Source organism: Phalacrocorax aristotelis, chromosome 6 (assembly GCF_949628215.1).
Source record: "Phalacrocorax aristotelis chromosome 6, bGulAri2.1, whole genome shotgun sequence".
NCBI lineage: Eukaryota > Metazoa > Chordata > Aves > Suliformes > Phalacrocoracidae > Phalacrocorax > Phalacrocorax aristotelis.
The window spans coordinates 42,307,039-42,328,486 of NC_134281.1; the positions used below are offsets into that span (position 1 = coordinate 42,307,039).

Below are 21,448 nucleotides of genomic sequence, written 5' to 3' on the forward strand. Positions count from 1 at the left end.
CGAGAACTGCCTTGCTCAATTAAATTTAATATATTCTCAATTTGTACCTTCGGTTTATATGAATATATAAGGAAATATGAATTTGTCAGGATGATCTTAGTAACAGAAAAGAAGCTTCAAGTACAGATCCTACTCAATGATCTCTTTCCCCTAAATGAACCCTATGCTGCGTTGAATACAAGTATACATGACAAAGACATAAGGAAGCGCATACACAGAGAGACTCGTTTACCTCCAGAATTTGATCGCCAGCCCAAAGCCTGCCATCTCGGGCTGCTGCCCCTTCTTCATAAACTTCATGGATCACTATAGCATCCTGCGGGAAGAAGGGGGTGGTATGAATCGTCCCTCCCAAACACCCCGCAAAGTGGCAGCCACGACCCACCCCACACAGCCCACTGCTCTGCAGTAAAAAGGCACAGCATTCCATGTCAGGATAAGCAGGACTGTAACACAGATTTATATGCTTTAAATATTTTGGGATAAGAATATTATTCCTGTAATCAAAATACAGATAGCTAGTAAAAAGGTAAAAAGGATTTTGTTCACCACTTCAGGGTAGTCTTGTCTAGAGCTTCTTAGGCTTCCATCATGTTTATACATTGGCATCAGCAGTATGTGAACTCAGTGTGAACTGTTGTATTAATATCGTCTACTTTTTATGATATTATTTAAAACCAGATTCTTTGGAGCTATGAATATTTTTAGGGACTTGGCATAGACCTCAGCTTTAAGCAAGAACTGAATGCCTTGTGGTAAATAGCGCTGGTTAAATCTGTAAGAAATGAAATCCAGAAGAAATGAACAATGGCAAATGTTAGTTTATTACTGAGGTTGGAAAATGTAGGCAGTGGCAGATGTAGCTTCAGGGAAGGTTTCAGTGATTTAATCTTATTGCCAGCAATAGATGTCCCCAAAGAAAAAGCATTACAAAGAACATACTGTTCTCTTGCTGGTGCTTTCCCTTTGCATTGTTCTGGTCTGTTTCTTTTTTTTTTTTATTTTCTGAAACAAATAGGTGAACATCCTGCTGCAGCACTTCAGCTGCGGCCCTAACAGTTAGCAGGACGGGATGCTTCACTGCGCAAAATGTGCTTCTCTCTCCAGTTGCCACCAGCAAACACGCAGCCTTGGAGCAGAACTGGCTTCACTACAAACTCTAAAATGGCTCTGGATAAATATGTGGTGATTTTCAATTAGATATGTAGATATCAGATAACCCATTCTCAGACAAATATACCCTCCAAAAAACACTACAGTTGTGAAGTTCCTTCACCAGCTTGACGTACAAGTCAAAGCTGAGACTTTCCGCAGTGTTTGCAACAAAAGGCAGCGAGGTTAGCAGCGTGCGAGCCCTGCTGTGCACTGCCTTCCTGGAGCAGGAGCAGGAAATAGCTGCTGGGGTAGAACAAAGTACCTTCATGTTTTGAAAACACTGTTAGGTACTACATCTCTCATCACCAAGTTAACTCCCCCCGTGTTGCCTTGCAATCCTTTCCCGGCACTGATCATGCATGTTGAACAGAAAGAAAACTCAAATGCCCTTAAGCTAATGCTCTGATCAAGACAACATTGAGAGCATTATTCTCTTTCATTCCCACTACACTTTATTTAATGAAGTGGACTTGTACCTACAGCTGCTCCATTGCTGCTGGAGCACAGCACCACTGTCAGAAGCTTCCTCTTTGATACATATACACCAGCCACTGAAAAAAGCCTGAAGGATTTTAATCTCAAATGGGTTACAGTGTCCCAGATGGGGGTGGGGAGATTTCAATCTACATAAATGAAGGAAAATACTATTAGCTGTCTACCAAGATAATTAAGAAAATAAAAAGAACAGGTTGATTAAAAAAAAAACATACACACACACACACACTACTGGCAACTGCAGGGTTTTCTTGAAATAACTGAAACAGCTATTACCAGTGGAACAGAGTAACATGTGCACATCCATCTCAGCAGCACTGCCAAAATCCTCTGCTACATGTCTTAGATCTTCTCTCAGTTGTGGGGTTTCGGTTGTTGTGGGTTTTTGGTTGGTTGGTTTGGGGTGGGTTTTTTGTGGGGTTTGTTTTTTTTGTGTGTGTGTGTGTTTTTTTTGGGGGGTGGGGGGTTACCTTTGTTTTAAAAATGATCATGTAACTCTAAGGCAACACAGGAGACACTTGTCTGGGTGAAAGCCAGGAGGGTGACAGTGATGTATATTTTTTCACCTGAAGCTGATCATGGGTAACTTTGGGAAAAAGCTGAGTCTGTGGTTTAGAACTTTCACAAGCACACTTCACTTCTAGTTTTTTAAACACTTTACAAAGGAAGGCATTTAGAAGCAGCCAACGAGATAACACAAAATATTGACCAGCTTGTTAAGACAGCATCGTTCAACTAGGACACACTAGGACAGTGCATGAACATGAGGTTCGGTAGAAAAATGGCAATGTGACCATGTAAGAGCAGATTGGGCACGTACACAAGATGGTCAAATTAAACACTTTCAGACAGTATTTAACCTGATATTTCCTAACCTCTAAGCAAGGACCTTTCAATCACATTTCTTTGTTCTCCATCTGTGGTTGCTTTAAAAATGGTCAACAGACTGGAGTTACCAGCTTTTCCCAGTGCTGCATTATTAAATGTAAAAGTGCACATATCTAAAGCTCAGATTCAGGAACCACTGAACGTTTCAGTTTGAACAACCTGCATCATCTATTTGAAAAGACAACAATGTAGTATTATACTGCTGTTCCTGCATGTTTTAGAAGTCAGACCTAGAACTAAAAATACATATGGCATGAAAAGGTACATTCCTGTTTGGTCTGTGCCTACTCTGAAGAAGGAAACATCTCACTGACCTGCCAAAGTACTGTTTTTCTTAACTAGGTTTTTTTTGAAGTAGTGTAGTTGAATCAGGCTTATCAAATCGATTAAAAACAGAATGAAGCAATGTGTCCATGATGTACAGTAAAGATTTAAAAATAGTCCATAAGCATATATATGAGAGTCTTGCCTTCCTTAGCTTATAAACGATGATGAACAGACATCTTCCCTCTGATACTTCTGGGATCAGCTCAATGTACATTTAACCCAGAAGTAATCTTTTTCCATTGGATCTAGTGGGATCTGGCTAAGACTCTGTTTTAAATCATGACAAATCACTAAAAACAAACTACTGATGTTATTGAACATTTTTAATTACATCAATATTTTAAAGACATTTACATGGTAATGAGATGTAATGTCAGACTCTAACCATCTAAGCAAGCCCCAATCTGTAATGACTCTATTTGACATGGTATGGATTTAAGCTGTAACACCCCTCTCAGTGCCTCAGAAAAATAAAATTTAGGACCTATCATGACTAAAACAACACAAAGCTTTTATTTAAAGGATGGGTTTTGGTTACTGAACATTCACAGCTTCTGCTTACTAGCTTCAAATTTAGTTGCGTGCTTGATATCTCTAGAAGGCAAGGCCTAAACAGTTCAAAATCAATAGAGAGGGAGGAAGGGAAAGCGGCGTCAACATTCATCCAGAGGTTGTGAATTTGTGGTGGCTCTGGACAGATTTTCACTCCCATCCCTCCCCATCTACTTTCACTACCAGTATCATATAGATAATGGCACACCATGATATAGCTTGGCACAGTTGCAAAAACTGTTCGTGCAGAAGGGGGAAATAAAAACACTCTCATATCAAGAGCACAGTTGTTTAAAGAAAGATATCCAGCTGTTGAAAGCAGATACTTCATAAGGTTTACAAACCCATTCAACAAACTGGAGCTTTAATCTTTGTATATTTTGACAAAGAATAGTCTGGAACCATTATACAAATTGGGAATTAATGCAAAGTTGAACATTTCTTGTATGGAATGGAAGGATGCGGAGTACAAGCCAGGGCATATAAACAGCATTTTTCTATGCTAAACAAAGTCCACGCTCAAAGGCGTAAACTTAGACTATCCAACCATGAAAACACTGAAGGACAAAGTAGAAGGGAATTAGTCTGCTACTGCTAATGTACTGGGCTGAATAATGCTTATATTGAAGGCTATTGAAGGGCCTGCAGTCCAATGAGATGAAGCTGAATGTAGCTGACTGCACATACATACTACCTGCAAGCCAGAATAGTTCCCAAACACGGCAAGAGCATACCTGGTTCATACACGATATGCACCATATCTGTTAACAAACGGTAATGCTTACCAAACCTGCTACACAGTATACTAGATGGTATTTTGTAAGGTTCAGATTTGAGCTGTGGGACAGCTACTCCCCTCACTCTCGCTTTACCAGCAGAATACCACTGTGATTGCACAGCCTTCTTGAGCAAAGGGAAGGCACATGAGTGACAACTCTCACACTGACTCTGACAAAATGCGGTTTTGACTGTGGAAAAAAATGAGACAAGTAGAAGAGTTCATGGAGCCTCTTGGTCACCACCTTGAAGATCAACGTTGGTGCAGAGCAAATGACAACTGAATAGTGAGGGCAAGACAACTTCACAGAAATTAGCCCTCAATCTGAGAATCCAGTTCTGGAAAACACAACCTGTAAAATGTGCACAGCATGATCTACATTGCATCACCTTCTGTCTGAGAGAGAGGAATAGCCCTAAACTCTTGGGTAATTGGATCGCAGCTCCTCCCAAAGCTGTGGATATTTTTTCTGCTTGATTTATAACAACTTCAGAGACCTGGCAGGGAAAGAATATCACACTCACCCATCAGCAGAGAGCACAAATAGAAATGCTAACATTAAGAATTAAATTCAGTAAGAGTGACAGCTTAATCTTTGTATCTTAAATGCCAAGAACTGGTATGGCAGAGACCCCAGGCAATGACCACATAGCACCCTCTTGATTGAGCCTTTGGGAGAAAGGTGGTAAACTCAGCTTCCTATTCAGGAAAATCACTGACCAAGCGAACCTTAAAAGCCTGCAAGACCATAAACAGGGGTGAGAGAGTCTCACAAGCTGTCTGGCTTGGACTGCTCACACATTTTCTGCAAGTTTATAGCTTCTGAGCCAGCCTCTCTAGTGTTTCTTTTCTTCTATGCAGCTGTTCTTCAGAAGGACAAGCAGCAGCTTTCAACACAGGTGCCCTTTGCCACTGAAAATCAGCCCCCAGACTGTTATCTGCAAATGCTGGGAGTAGAGGGTGAGGGAGTAAAAGGACACAAGACATGAAGGAAGCTCAAACATTAAGTACTGTGGATATTCTGATTAAGTTGTATCATGTGATAAAAGGTGGAACAGTATGCAAGAGGGGAGATTTCAAAAGAACTGGAGCAGAGAAATCCCCACATACCTGGTGTTGGCTGGATTTGGCAAGGAAAAAGGCCTGAATTTTGGTAAAGAGGCTTCTTGCATGGTACTGAATAGTCCTTATCTAGTAAGATCATTCATAACAAGCTATTTCTTTAACTGAGCTAACATTAACTTTGTTTTGAATTTATCGTTGCTGTTCTATTTCAGTCTACACGACCCAGCCATTATTTTGATATGATCAAAGGCACTTCACAGAAGAAAGGTGAACCACTACACATCGAGGAGTGCAATAATCATCAGAACAGAATGACACCGAGTAAGATACTCAGTTATATATGAGTTGTTTGAAAATCCACAACCATGTTTTCCAAGATGTGAATTTTAATGTGATAATCATTAGACAAAAAAAATCCTCCAAAGAGTCCTGAGAGTAGAAACCAGATCCATAGTTCTGCCCCCTAGCTACAAGGCTCTCTACTACCAGAGCATCACCTGCCATTTGTCCCGGACCAAGGGAGGAAAAGGTACCTGTCTCCCAGACAGACACCTCTCAGTGCACACGGACAATGATGCTGAAAGTCCAGGTCAAAAGAGAGACACCAGATTTTTGGGAACTTACGTGGTTTGGGCAGTGCTAGAAAGCAGGCAGGGCAAACTGTTGGAATCTCATGAATTTTACATGCCTGTATCTCAGTTTGGTCTGTAGTTAGGTGAACGAATCCTACCGCTAACCATAATTATGTACTTGGTGTAAGAAATGAAGCTTTCTGCACGGATTAGAGTACTTTCCTGAGGAAGCAAAGAAGTAAGCTACATATAAAACAACATTCAGGAAAAGATGTTTTCTGATTTAGTTGACAAGTTGTGTTTTCCTAAGCTAATATTACACATTTCCAACAAATTTCCTACATAGCTACAAATGTTAGACTAAATTAGCATTTATTAAAGATAATAAAGCTACAAGGGTTTTTGCAGACTGCAGGATTACAGACTTATCTCTTTCCCAGGGCAAGTACAATATCATTAGTTATTTCCTTTTATAATACGTTGTCCAGAGCAGTAAAATAGTTGTTTCATTTTTACAGGCTGGTTCACAGATAAAGTAGAAATCAACTAGTTGCACAGTGTGTTTTGCTTAAGAATTAGCCCCATATAAGAATCTGTCGGTAGTTAAAATAAATCCAGCTGCTGGTTACTTGTAGGCAGAGGCAATTACAACAGTTATGTTATGATCTATGATCTTCCATTTGCAGATCTAAGTGGAATCTAAAAGATAACGGTTCAGCAACAAAAGCTGAGGGTAAACTCCAAGCAAATCGCTTGACTTCTTAAAGGGTTTTATCTAACTCATCGTGCTGCATATACCTCCTTCTAACATTCAAATATTTTGCAATTGCTGGCATTCACAAACCATTAACAGGCACCCAAAATCCTAAGCCAAACACTACTGTAATAAAACAGGCTATATAATGTAAAAATGTATTACTGTGTTAATGTAAAAATGCTTTACATTGCATGATACTGAAAAACTTCTCTACTCAAGGTCAAAACAAAAGGTCTGTTTCCCATTTAAGAACAAGCCCTTGCAAGAGATGGTGTTCACTTGCCAACTTTCATAAAAAAGATTAATCCACAACATCAATATGAATATAATTTTTCATACTAAAATACAGATTTATTTTAAGGAAGTGGATAATATTTGTATTACATTTTATAGGCCCCTATAGTTACATCTGGTCCTTATTTATTTAAATTTTATTCAGCTTGCATAATATTTTTGCTTACAGTTATATTCTCTAAGATCAGAAAAGCTAAAACCTGAAAATTCAATGGCACTATTCATTAACATTCCTTCGGTCTGCAGTCATAGACATTTGCAAGCTCTCCTTTGATTCTGAAATAATAAAACTAAGGTAATAAGATGTTTAGTGTAAAAATATATGACTTAAGTCAGAATGATAGAAAGAGCTATGTTTCTATGAATCACATGCCAAAGCAAACCAAAGTTTTTCAAAAAGTATACATGCTCATTTTAGAGGGAATAATAAAACACAGAACTACATATTAAAATGTTAACTCTCTCACTCTCATTATTAAAAAAAAAAAGTTAAAATTTACAGTGTACAGTGCATAACACAGGTTATAAAGAATGCATGAGATCCTGAATGCATATGACACAGGAAGCCAAAAGCAAGTGGTCTCAAACAGCACCAAGCAAGATACTCCTGAAGTCCATTCTGACATGTCCTACTGCTTTTGTATATCGTTAGCTTAAATTTTATGGTTGATTTACACTCCTGGAAGACACCAACTTCTTCAAGCAAGGCACTGCTACACAAGCTAGGTGCATAGTCAACTAAAACCTTGCCAAAGATCCATCAAATACATGATTTGCAAATCTTACCATGCTAATTCCCATTTGTGATAACTCACGTACAAAGCAGTTTGTTTTTTTCATGCTGTTGTAAGCTAATGTCCTTCTGGAATTATGATGCATCCACCAACTCCATTTTAACATTATCCAACCAAGAGTCAAAGCAATTCCTCACAATTTCAGGCTAACTGCATTTACCACTCTGTCATTAAATTGCCTTCTGTATTATAAATGTGGGTGATGGTTAAGAAGTGACTGTATTTTATTCTCTCCCAACCGCAAACTTTTCCTCTACAACACCCAAGCCACGATTAAAAACTTAGGACTTCTACTACCATTTTTCATTCTATTGTTCCATTCATTGTGCGATAGACTTAACAGCAACAGTATCTATAGCCAATATATTGCTGAAACCCTCTTGAGGCCAATACATTGCTTTTCATTTGTAGTTACAAGGTAAGCATATTCCACTAAAACAGTTTCAGGCTTAGCTGCACTTGATGACTGTCTACAAAGTCACTCAGACCTCAGCTGTCTATAACTGATGGAAGTTATTTTTACCTGAATCTAAATATAACTGAGGTGGGAGGGAGGGAAGAAAATTCACCCAAGGGAGAACAAAGTGTTTAGTAACACAGAAGTCACATCAGCCCTCACGTTTAGGTAGGTTCCCACTGCTGACTGCAGCATGGTACAAAACAGATACCAGACTTGGCTTTGGCGTTAGTAACAGCCTGCTCTTGGCAGCGTGAAGATCCTAGCAGGGTAATCAGTCCTCACAGCTCCAGGGGCAAACACTGGGTCTTGAAGAGCTACAATTTAAAGTCACAGTTTTCTTGATTATTCCCTTACCCCTCCTTAACAGATGGGGTTTATGCAAGGTATTACTCACCTGAACTGACAGAATGAATCTAAATATTCTTCTGTCAAACTGCATCCCCACCATCACGAAGCTCCCCCTGCTCTGCCACAAGCCAGAAAGCCTTCTGGGCTAACCGAGGTGATTAGAAAAGCTTTTTACTCCCAGACTCTGGCGTTACCAGCTCTCACACCAACTAGTGTTAGCTGAGTGCAGGCGTATTCTGTTACTTTTTGGAGCATTGCTAAAGTGTTCCAGTTCCCTGGCTTTGTGGATCACTTTCTTTTACAGATGGAGTACCTTAAAGTTTGTTAATTGCCTTAGAAATGATTTTTATTAAAGCCAGCTGAAAGCAAAAGTAAAAAAAATATTTTTTTTTTTAAAGTAGACAACCCAGTATAAAAATTCTGCATAAGCGGTCTGTTGTCATTGTCAATAAAGAAGATGCAGGATAAAGTATGCTTCTCTTCTTCCTTTCTATGTAAGGTTCAGATAATGACTGCCTCCTAGCTACTCCACTTCCAAATAGCCCCTAGGTTACTGCTCCTGCACTCTTTTTTTCTTTTATATCGTAGGTACCTCTTCAGTACTTAACTGTGATTTCAAGCCCCAGATGAGCCTCTCCAGTATCCTCCCCTCCCAGAGTTTTCTAACCCTGTCTAGGGGAAATGTCCCCATGCTAGCCTCCACTGGCCTTGAAACCACTGAATCCCCTCTGGCATGTCTGAGTGTCTTAATCACCCAGGCAGCAAATAGAGAGTCAATAACCGCAAGTAATCAACTCAACTTTTACTAAATTATTCAGCTGGAAACAAAACAGTGCTCCCACCTACTAAGAAAATGTTCGTATCTTACAGTGATGCTTTTCCATTGTACTGCCAAGAATAAAATCCCTGTAAATTGACAATTCTGTTTTATAGAAAATGGCTCATTGCAAGTTGCTAACTGGACAAGTCACTGCAGCCTTCACCCACTCTGAGGTGGTAACGGGGTTCGGATGATGTAACCCCACATGCCATCTGGAGGAGTACCAGGACACCTTTTTTTAAACAATTCCTTGATGCCCTGTTCTCAGATGATTTAAGAAGAAAGCCTCATAGAAACTTTCTGGCAAAACAGTTTCAGAGGAAAAAGCCCATTACTTCAAACCAGATTATTTGCCTTGAAACAACTAATGCAGAATGCAACAAATCCAAAGAATAACAACTGAGGAACACTTCCTAAATTTATGGTGAACAACTGGACTACCGGGTGCTGCCATTCCTGCGTCTTGCAGGGCCAGTTATTAGTCCTGGACCTGCACAGTCCTGGCCTGTGCAGCCTTGGGCCAGCTGGCCATGCCAACACTGGCTTGCTGCTGTGAACGCCCAAGTGTGAAAGCTGAACTCCCCATCTAACTAGGAGTCATAGCTTGTCTACGCTCAGAGATAGCAGTCCAAGCACAAGCGTGCAGCTTTCAGAGCTGCACCGCAGGCATTGCCCAGACAGGTCTGCTGCATTCATGAATCCGGGGCGTCCCATGGCTGGAGCGGTTCAGGCGCCCTGGGAGCACTGGCAGCTGCCGGGTGACAATGACACCCCTGTCAGGTTTATGGCTGCTATTAGCAGTGGTGGAGCCGACAGGCATTTATGTACAATTCAGCAACCAAGGGAGACGAGAGGGCAGGACGGTGTCCTGGGGAGCAGCTTAGAGCCTTAAACCTCATTTTGGGATGTTTCTGAAAACACTTCTTTTTTTTTGTTTTTAAATTCCCACTCTGAGGTTACTTTTACAAGTTTGACTGGACTACAACCAAAAAAAAAAACCTCACAAATTGAAAGTCCTGTACTTCAGCCAGCTCCACTCAGTTTAATTGCTTTAAAGCAGAGGCCATGTGTTGTGTTCTCTCAGGGGTACATGGGAAGGTAAAATGAAAGACAGTGAAGAAAAAGTAAAAATTAAAATCAACCCTTGGAATAAAATTAGACTGCTTAAGGGCTATAGCAGTCTAAAGATCAATGACATTAAGACAACTCTCAAGGACAACCCTTCCTTCCCTGTGCCTCTTCTACAAGCACATCTTTCCAGTTGATGCTCTCCTGCTCCCCTAAGCACAGCCACAGTCCTTGCTTATAATACATGCAATTTGAAAGGTTTTGCAAGTTTAATGGGATGGTCATCTCAACAAAAAACATTTCACAGGGGTTAAGACATCACTTTCCAACCTCCTGAACAAATTAATCTCCCTGCTCACAGGCTGTATTTTTCAAGTCTCTACTTGGTGATTTCTGATGAGATTCCTAAGGTTATGGCTTAAAAGTTGCACTTTATATTTCATTTTGAAGCACTGTGTCCCTTTAGCAGGCAGCCAGATTTATTCCAAAAGCTGGGACTGTACATTATGTGTTTAAGAAAGATTCAAAATATTCCAAAGTAAGCTTTTCCCATCACACATGAGCTGCTGTCATGCACCAGTGTTGACTACTAGCACTCAGTTAAACCTCAGTAAACCTCAGTAAAAAAACTCAGTTTTTAGACCAAGTGTATTTTAATACCACATTGATGAGGCCCTTACACTCTTGCCATAACCCCCTTAGACTGGACAAGTTCTATCAAGGCACAGCTTCCCTCTATTCCCCATACCAATAAATTACTTCTGAGACCCTAGGAACTGGGGTTAATAGCCTTCATCATTTTGTAGGCACTTGCACACCTGTGCAGGTATGAAATAAAGATACCCCAGTAGAAAAGGGAGTAAGAAACATGTGTTCATGTCTTGTTTTCTCAGACGACAAAAATGTAAAAGAAAAAGTCTCTGCAGCTGTTTGTGGCACACGCAGGCACTGCTCCAGCAGATTCACCCCTATTCTGCCACGCCTTTTCTTGTCCCTGGTGGAGCACATTTCCATGGTCCTGTCAGGGCATCTCACCTCTATTGTTTGTGTGCACCATCTGAACTACAAGAGTATGAAAGACAGCATCCCTGCTTCATGACTGCAGAGATGTCTATGAATGGTGCTATTCTCATTCTTTCCAAATTTAATCTGGCAATTCCTGCTTCAAAAAGAGCTAAAAACACCAAAACTTGAACTGCTGAAGCCAATTATAGCTTCATTTTAATTTCTCTGCACTGCAGAAAACAGTGGGTTTTGGATACACAATTTCTGCCACACAAGACCTTCAGAAGTGATGAACATAAGCATAATACATATGTAAGTAGGAAGCTGTAAGTCAATTTATATTGCCTTTTTTAAAATAAAAAAGATGTCCATCTACATTCCCAAGTTAAAAACAAATGATCGAGAGCAAGACAAGGTTCATCACTCAGCTCCATGTTCCCAATTTTGTAATATTTTCTCTCTAGTCCATAAACCGCAGAAAGACAGAAACTTTCCTACTATCCTGAGTAGTATTTTCTTTTACCCCTCCTCATTTTGTTATGTAAACTTGATTTCAACTCTTTAACAAAAGGTTTTTTGCCTTCATAGCAAAACAGGAAGGCATCAAAATAATTTGAGGGAGATAAATAACACAAAGTAGACAGAGCAATGATGATCCCAGCAGCTAAAGACACAAACCTGGCTACCTGCTTTGAGGAGAAGGGTTTGCACACACCGTTTCGGATAAGCAAGGTATGAAGAATCCCAGAGAGGGTCTCTGCACATGGTAAACGATCAGACTAGACTGTGGTCTCACAAAAGCAACTTCTTTCCTATGAAACAACATTGCTTGCCTTCGAATAAGCAGATTCAGAAATATTAAAAGAAGCAGGTACTCATTTTGGTAAGATCCATAATATGAGGATCAGAAATATGGGGTGTCGGACCTTCCTCCCCTCATGAATTTCAGTTACTGCAATCAAGTGCATAGATTTTTAGAATAAATTCCTAGGAGGACACTTTAATGAATAAACTAATGAAAGTATAATTCTTAACCAAAACCATTTACAATTTAAAGAATAAAATCCTTTCAATTTTTCTCATCTGCTTGGTAAAGCAGATATTTATAATTTTCATTTATTTATATTAAAATCTCATGAAAGACATGTACCAGACTGCATCTGACAGACTGCCATGTATTATTTCCAAATTCCAGTTAAATGAAAAAGCAGATAGATGACGCATGCTGAACTTCATATGTTTGAATTTACTCAACACCGAGGAGCTTGACAAAAAAGGGACTGGGTACAAAAGAGCACATGGCTGGACAGACTGAAAACCATATAGGCTGAATTAACCCTTCAACATAACTCAGATCTATCTCCATGTGAAACAGAGCAATTCATCCCAACTCTACATAACTGGAGACTTGGATAAATGGGACCAAAAGCTGAACCTTTTCCAATTTCAGCTTTAATACTGTAAAAGATGCAGCCTACACTTTGCAAAACAAAGCTTTCTTTTTTCTTTCAACTTCCTTGGGTTTCTTCCCTTTTTCCTTGCTCTGGAGAAGGATTACTACATTGCAACTGTCTGTAGCTGCTGACACTGATAGCACTTCATTGCTTAATGATGACGACCGTCATATTTTCAGGAACAACTGCATATAACAGACCAGCTCTATTGCTTTAAGTGTCTCTGCAGCAGCAGGGGATCCAGGAGAACCCAGTAAAGACACCTCTGCAGCAGACTTGTTTACTGAAAGAACTGAATTTGACATTTGAAAACAAACAATTTGACATTCTGTTATACTGCAACATAGCATCTCAAACGAAAGTGGAGTAGAAACAGCAGAGACAGAGAAGGGTTTAGCATAATTAACTTTCCAAGTTTACACTTGGACTGATACATTTTAATTTAGCCGAAGATAATTAAAAAAAAAACCAAACAAAACAACCCAGCACATCCAAGAACAAGATTAAGCAAAAAGACACAGAAAACAATAAAAGATTACCTTTGGTTTACCTGTGTTCAGCAAGGGTTTTTGTTGGCAGAGAGATAAATCACAGTTTGTTTAAACAGCTACTAAGCATTTATGCTCTCAAGACAGAGGTGTTAACCTTGCTGAAGTAGCTCTACCTCTATGACATTAATTTCTAGTCCAACCATTTTGGTGATGTACCTGCTTGAAACCCTTAATGCACAATGGTTAAAAAAGAATATATATTTGCAAACTCTAATCATAACAGAAAGCACTACTGACACACAAACCTTCCAATTTAAACAGGAACAGTAAACAACTGATCTGATACAAGACAAAATTATCAATTTGTTATTGGAGATTGTAGTTGCTCGTTTCTCCCCCTGTACTGAACAATTCATTAGAGCAATTACAGATTAATGGCATCATTAATTTCTATGTTTTGTCTGTCTTTGTCTCCTAATCTTTAACAGATACAGTAAACATCAGTTTAACAGAAACTCACCAGTGGAGTGTCTTTCCCCCCGACGATGCTGAGTCCTAGGCCTGACCGACCCTTAGATATCTCTATAGTCATCTCCTGCCCCGGAACTATGGCACACGTTGCTGGATCCACAGGTAATGGGGGTGGAATGATGCCTAAGAACACGAAAAGGTAAAGAAATCACACTTTTCAATGAGAAAGTGAAAACCACCAAAGGAATCGTAAGACAGCAACTAATTAAGCTCTTGTGTTCTGCTCTTCACCTTTAAAAATCTAAATCAAACTACTATTCTGAGTCACTTCTGAAGTCTCTAAATCAGAACAGCTCCAGAGCTCTGGAAGTAAAGGTTTAGAGTATATGTCTGGGAGGACATTTACTTCAGTTATAACTTATACAATTCAGATCACGATGGCAAGGTGTATTATTCCATTCACGACAGATAAGGCCATGACCCAACACTGGAATGGACAGGATGTCCCAGACTGACTGTCCTTCTGTTTTTATTTAATTAAAAGGAGGAACAATGCCATTGTATATTAAAGTCAAGAAAAACAAGCAAAGACATCTTCAAGCTCTCAAAAATTATAAAATGAGAGAAAAACACAAACATTTTATAAAGTAACTTAGGTCATTCGATGTTCAAAGAAAGAATCTCAGCAAAAGTCATCTGGGGAAAAAAAAGAAAAGATCCATCGTGGGTTAGGGTACTAAATATACACTATATTGGTGGAAAAAATAACTGGTTCATACTATGGCTGGTGACTTCTGCCTCTGGAGAAAGATACGTAGGTGCTGGCACCAGGGGTATCTCCTGTAAGTTCACTGGTACATTCGTTGCAGTTTTGGATTGTTTGATCTGGTTGAGGACCTAAAAGCAAAGCAACGCAGAAGCAAAAGAGATCAGAGAAAGGCATATTATGTGCATATCATCATTAGTTGTTGATTATCATACCTTATTAAATCCACTGAGCAAATAAAAGGGAAACAAGCAATAAGCACAGATGAACAGAAAATGTTCTCTTCATAAATAAATGGAAAATCATGATGACTGGATAACTGTGCTTCCAGAAATGCTCATATAGGAAGTAGGGACAGGACTACACCTTTCTCAGTTGTGCCTTTCATACCAAATAACATGGGGTTTCTGATTGGTTGGTTTGGGGTGGTTTTTTTTTTTTGTTTGTTTGTTTTAATATTAAACAGCCAAGAACACCCCTGCCATTATCCTGTGTGACTATTCCCACATAATTAAAGAGAAGCAAGTAATTTTTTAAGTTTCCCCCCAGGAAAACAATTTTAATATCTCCCCAGTTAACCCCTTGTCCCCAAAAATCATGCAATCTTCAACTAGATCAAGACCCCAGCACCCCCTCTTATTGGTTAACATAACCACAGATACATTTTCTGGGAGCTGCTCCTCCACTTCCTGCTGATCCACCAGCACTTGTTTGCCAGCTTTAGATTTCATGTCCTAAAAAGTCAAAAAAGAAAGTAAGGTGTATTGAAAATGTCACATTAGCTTACATCAAAACCAGGGAAACAGTAATATTTCATCATACAAGTACACTTGTAGCACAACACAAAACTGAAGCCTGGAACTTAGAAGTAGAAAAAAAATAGTACAAATACAGGGAATACCAGGAATGACTGAAAACACACTGAACAGTTTTAAAGGCATACAATATAAGGAAAGGGCTTTTTGGGTGGAGATTATCACACATAGTCTATATTGCTCCTGAGCAATAAGAAGCTCTAAAGAAAACCGAAGTGCATTCTCTGGGGCAATGAGGACAGCAATTCCCATGCTGTGTGGAAACATGCAGGTATTTGTGTGCCGAACCTGTAAGGACACAGGTAGCTGAGACCCTCTGGTGCCTAAGGGGTTCAGGGTCATCTGTTCTCTCCTTCCCCCTCCCTTTGTTGGTAGTCCTCAAAAGCACTGAGCATGCTGCCAACACGTAAATAAAGTAACTGCTTAAAGTGCATCGTCCAGCCTCACTATAACTATCTCAAGCAATGGCACTTCAGTCATGGGCTCCGCTTGTATCCTAAATTTCTTCCCATACCCTTGCAATACACTAAAAAATATTTTTTATCTCCTACTTCTACAGCTGCTTCCAGACAGTGTCCTCCCCTTGTTAGCGCTTAGCCAAACTTAGGCCACTTTGATCACAGTATTAGTTAGTTATCTTACCCCATGTCAAAAAACCCTGATAAACAGTCTACATTCCAGAAAAGCTGAGTACAAACTTGAAAAGACAACAGAGATATTCTGCATCTCAAAAGAATTTCTAATTAAGGTGACAATTCATCCATTTAAAAAAATTTACATAAATCAAATTTTAGGTAGCTAAGCTTGAAAATACTGGCCTTGTTTCCTGGAGTTTTATTATGTTAAATCATGCCAAGCCTCACAGGTTTTCCCCATCCACCACCCCGCATTTTTTTTCCCTGCATTTTTCTTCAAGCTTGTTGTAACTATACAACTATAACTATTATCCAAATGGATAACAAGGAAAAAGATAAAGTGGTGATCTTATTGTTTTATCAGAGGTGTCAGTGGGAAGACTGCTTTGTCATTTTATGAGAGATTGTTTTAATAAACAATGAATAATTATTTCACACTTCCTTTTTTTCATTATATGTGACTGAAATCTGAAATTTAATCTTGCACATCAAGTAAGCACCACGCACAACCTTTAAATCTCTCTAATCTTCTCCATTTAACTCAGACTATGCTAGAGGTACCCGAACAGAATAAAAAGATTTCTAGTTCCTCAAGCACTGAATTATACACTCAGCATTTGTCATAAGCCGGTGACCCAAGTGGTTTAATCTAATTCAACTCCCTCAAATGCATCCAAAAGTGTTTTTATGAAGACCCTCCTCTTTGCCAGTGTTTCAAGGACATGTTTTCTGTTTGTGGTAAAGACAGATTATTGTTCCAAGTTCAAATTTTTTAAGGAAAATTAATCCATTCTCACATACCAAACATCAGTTTAATTATCCCACCCATAGGACACTGAATTAGGTACACACTCTGCCAGGACAGTAATGATGCAAGGTGCTTTAGAGCACACACAATGACTGGTCAAGTCATTTTCACCTTTGTAAAGTTAAAAGTTTCAAGAACATCTCAAATCTCCATATATCAATTCTTTTCCAACAACAGCTTACAGAAAGCAAGACAGCTACATCCCTCAGAAAACCATGACCCTCTATCAGGCCACCTCAAACCTCAGCTAATAAGCATGCAGACTTTGCCTACCACTTCCATTGGCTCCAGTTCATAAATAAAATCTAGAATCATGTCCATTATATAACTTTATACTTTTTAAAGTGATGAAGTGACAGCAAAAAGTATCTTGGGAGAGTCTGACAAATTTATCAGCAACAAATGAATAGAGAATGATGTGAGTTTTTGTTTTATTACAGCTGTCGTTTGGTGAGACATCCTGCCCATGCTTTGAGCTGTACATACTTGTGGAAGATCTCTGCTGATAAGTACATACTTTTTATTTACTCAGTGAACTTGATCTTACTTGTTGAGTTTCACATTCCTGATTTCTCCTGACATATGACTGAGAAATTCAGTAACAATGGTGAAGTAGCATTAGGCTCTAGAAGTGACCACCATGCTATGAAAAACAAGGCACTGTTTTCTTTTGCCTCAACAGTCACTAAAAGCCTGCAAAAGAAAACACTTTTCTTCAAAGTAACTAGCTGTCTTGCACTGTACTGCGGTGTTGAAGTCTTAATGCCAATATGACTAAAAACCCATTTCTTTCTGGTCAGAAGGGACTGATCACAACCACCAGCATTTACAAAAATAAGATACAGATAGATACATTTGCCATGTAGTTTCAAAATCCTGATTGAAAGAAAACTCTGAAATTACAAAACTGGCTTTTGCCATTATTTTTCATCTATTTATGCCTCTAAACCAAGGGTTGGCCCAACTGAAGGCATTATGGAATGAGCAGTTGGATCTATAGGCATTTGAATACTTTTCTAAATCCACCTCCTAGCCCTTAACTTTTCAGTATCTATTTATCTAATCGAAAAATCAGTGGGTCACCTCTAAGCAAATATGCACTGAAGGAAGGCAGGGCTATGCAGCAGCCAGAAAAGTGACACACTCATCACCTCCTGGTCTTATCAGTGACCCAGGACAGGCCACTTCCCCTCTGTGCCACTGTAGGGATAGTAATACTTGCCTGCTGGATAAAGCGTTTTGAATTCCAAAGGTAAAAAGTAAATAGTAGCAGCCAGTTGCTGTTACATGAACAATTTAAGTGGAAAGAGGAGACAGCTTGGTATGGACAGTGGGAAAGAAAAACTAAGTACTGTACTGATGTTCTCCTCCCCTAGAGGCTGTCAACAAATCCATCCCTTTGTCTTCTCTTACCTTTCTGCCATTGACCTGTCCTGGACAACTCTTACTGCTTTATATTTTTCTTTTTTCCACCTTTCAGTCCAAAATACTGTAACTTCTACCCTTTGTCTCCACAGTTCTCTTCTTGCTCCAGGTTTGAGAAGCAGCTGCCAATATATTCTGGGCTCCCTGTTGTTCCAGCAGCATCCACACCTATATTGGACCGCTGCAAATTCCCTTCTTCCCCCCCCATTAAATTCACATTTCCTCTAATACCTTTCAAAAAGCTGCACAGCACAATACCCTACACCAAGAGTTCATTTTTGTACAATGCGTTTTATATATTTTTATCCACTTCTGTCTCTGAGCAATTTTTCATATTACCTTATAGTCCCTCAAAAGTTTCTTGCCAAGTTGAACAAGAACAACAATAAAACCAGGTGAATTACACCTGTAAATATATACAATAAAACTCTGATTTATTTACATTCCAGCGCATCAAAGGAGGATTCTGCACAAGGCTACCAAATACAAATAATCCAACTTTTTTGTAATCCATTAGGAACACAAACCAATCCATTTTACATGGGTGGTTAATTCTGATGCTTGAATAGCACATAACACTTAACTGTTGGAGTTCATAGACTCGTTAGTTAAATACTTATTAGCTATAGAACATTATGTATATTCAATTCATGTTTGCAAAACCCATGACTCTCTGCAAAAACCGTGATGGAGCAGGAAGAAGACGACATCTGAGAAAAAAAAAGAAATCCAGAAATGTCAGAGTTCCTTAGCTGATGACAGCACACAAAAAGTGTGTGTGCACTGCAAGTCTCAGCCAATGCACTCCTTGAAAAAGTAGTAGACTGTTGGACAAAAATGCTGTCTCAGCAATTTTTTGTACCTCTAGGTTAGTCACTCTTCTGCACGTTTAGTAGTTTTCCCTTTTAAACTTTTAGCATAGAGTCCAAAAAAAGAGATTAGAGCTGCACCCTGAAGGACTTTCAGATTTCCTGATAATGCAGAATCCTGACATATTAAACACAAAAACCTCCATGTGTATCAATGAGAAGTTCAGTTTTTATTACAGTGCACACTGACAGTACCACATTAAACCATAAGTTATGGGCTTGATGTAGAAATTACTGAGAGTAACTCTATAGCTATGCTATTCAGAAGGCAAGACTAGATTATGATAATAGACATTTTGGCCTTAGAATTTATGAAGCTATGAATATAAATAAGAATACGATTTACAGACCACACTTTTTTCTGAAGTTTGTCCCACATGGATGGCAAGAGTGGAAACTCAATCCCCTCGCTGAGAAAGAACTCAAGAGAGGGCCAAAACACTACATAAAAACTCTTATCTCAATGTTTTAACAAATTATACTGACTGCTTAGTTCATTAAAACAGTCTATGTACGTAAAGCTAAGAGCTTGATTCTGCACTTACATGTACTGGATACTATTTGACAAAACTCCACCACAAAGGTGGAGAGAAAACAAGTCAAGCCAATGAGACTCCATTTTCTAAGTTCTAATCATCATTAAATATTGCTTTAAGTCACTTACAGCTTTGTTGGATTCCTCATCAGTCAAGCTTTTCATGACAACTTCCAAACTCAAGTTGTCTTCACTGCTTGGAGGTTCAGTGCCACCATGATCCTAGCAGAAAGGATTGGTAACAGTTCTTAAACAGAGCTATGATCCCCCATAATAGCTAAACTAAAAAAAAAAATTAGACAATTTTACCTTTTCTTTTGTTTTTCTAAACAAGTAGCAGCATGAAAAAGTAAAAAGATCCACAATTAAAGCATCCCAATGTCAGGAGACAAATAAGCGATACAAGTTTTGAAAGACAGACCTTGGTCTCCTCTTGGCTGGCCCAAAGTACCACAAGGTAGTCCAATACTAGCACCTAGGTGCAGATCTGGGTCAACTTTCAAGGCCAGACTAACCCCTATCAACAGTGAAACCTGCTGAGTTTTTATTAAGAGGCGTTCTCCAGACTTCTGCTGGGAGGGAGAGTCTCACGCATGCTCAGCGCGTTAAAAGAAGCCCGGTTTCCTTCATACCATCTGAACAGGTCGGTAGCAGCAGGACTGAGTGCTCCGCCCTGGAGGAACTGGTAAAGCTGAAGCTCTTCTGGTTAGAGCACATGGCCACCAAACTCAGCAGGCTTAAGCCAGCACTGGAGCACAATCCTCAACTTGAAGTGCAAATGTAGCCTCAGGATTCAGGTAGTTCTGCATTACTGTGAGAATACTGCAAACAACATTCACTGACAACTACTGGAGAACCAGCAAATGAGAGGAATGGCCCAAAAGACAGGTATTTTTATGAAGATGTGCTCCAGAAGTTTCTCCTGCATGAAGTTTTTCTCTTTCTGTAGAGGATTCCCAACATAAATGGCCCTTGAAACATAAAATAGCACCATACTAAGCAGAAAAGCTTGTCTGATCAGGATTTTCTGGTATTTTCTCTAGATAATAACTAGCATATATTTAAGAAGCATATGCTTGCAACAGAAAATTATTTCCTTCCCATACCGACAATTCAAGATAGAAAATGGCACCTGAAAAGATGATCTGAAAAGCAAAAACATTGTTAGAATTTAAAAGTTTAGATTATCATTAATTTGGTTACATGTAAAATGTAACACGTTAATACTCCTTCCCTTTTTCAAACCAACCAGGTCCTGAATGTGAAAAGATTTTTCATCTATTATTTTGATTTACTTTATTTTAAAGTAGTTTCAATACACTTAAGCCTTTCATCCAAACTTGGAGCTGTTCTCTCTTGCAAAGCAAAATGGACTATGTGCAACAAATGAAATATCAAGATCTACAGCTATTTCTGAATTTTCATTAGACATTTACATTTAAGTGCACAATGAGAATGACACAAATGTCTCGATGACCATTTAAGCAGGTAAAGTACCTCTGTATTTGTACAAAGGCTCATTCTGTTCAGTATTACAACAACATATCTCATCCTGTGGCTTTCTGATGAATGAAACTTTTTAAAAACACATATTTTATACCAACTAATATTTACTATGCTTCTGGTGGCTTGCCTACACTATTACACCACAACGTAGTCTTATCCTGTCCTGCAACTCCAGGCAATGAAGCAAGACGCTGTTTTAAGGCATATTTACTGTTTATCACTTTCCATATTAGAATATCTTAATGAAGATAAAGAGATAAGATAAAGAAAATTAGCACAATAGTACACAGTAACT

General features: G+C 39.1%; 1 protein-coding gene across 6 annotated transcripts in view; it reads right to left on the reverse strand.

Moving 5' to 3' along the window:
• PATJ (PATJ crumbs cell polarity complex component) overlaps positions 1–21,448 on the reverse strand; it is a 156,530-nt gene that overhangs the window by 21,181 nt on the left and 113,901 nt on the right. For all 6 annotated transcript variants that reach the window (XM_075097400.1, XM_075097402.1, XM_075097404.1 and 3 more), the window contains 5 exons: positions 19,777–19,869; positions 15,223–15,294; positions 14,574–14,691; positions 13,844–13,977; positions 233–316 (listed from right to left, as the gene is read on the reverse strand). In XM_075097400.1, coding sequence (XP_074953501.1) covers positions 233–316; positions 13,844–13,977; positions 14,574–14,691; positions 15,223–15,294; positions 19,777–19,869 — 501 coding nt within the window. The remainder of the gene's footprint in view (positions 1–232; positions 317–13,843; positions 13,978–14,573; positions 14,692–15,222; positions 15,295–19,776; positions 19,870–21,448) is intronic.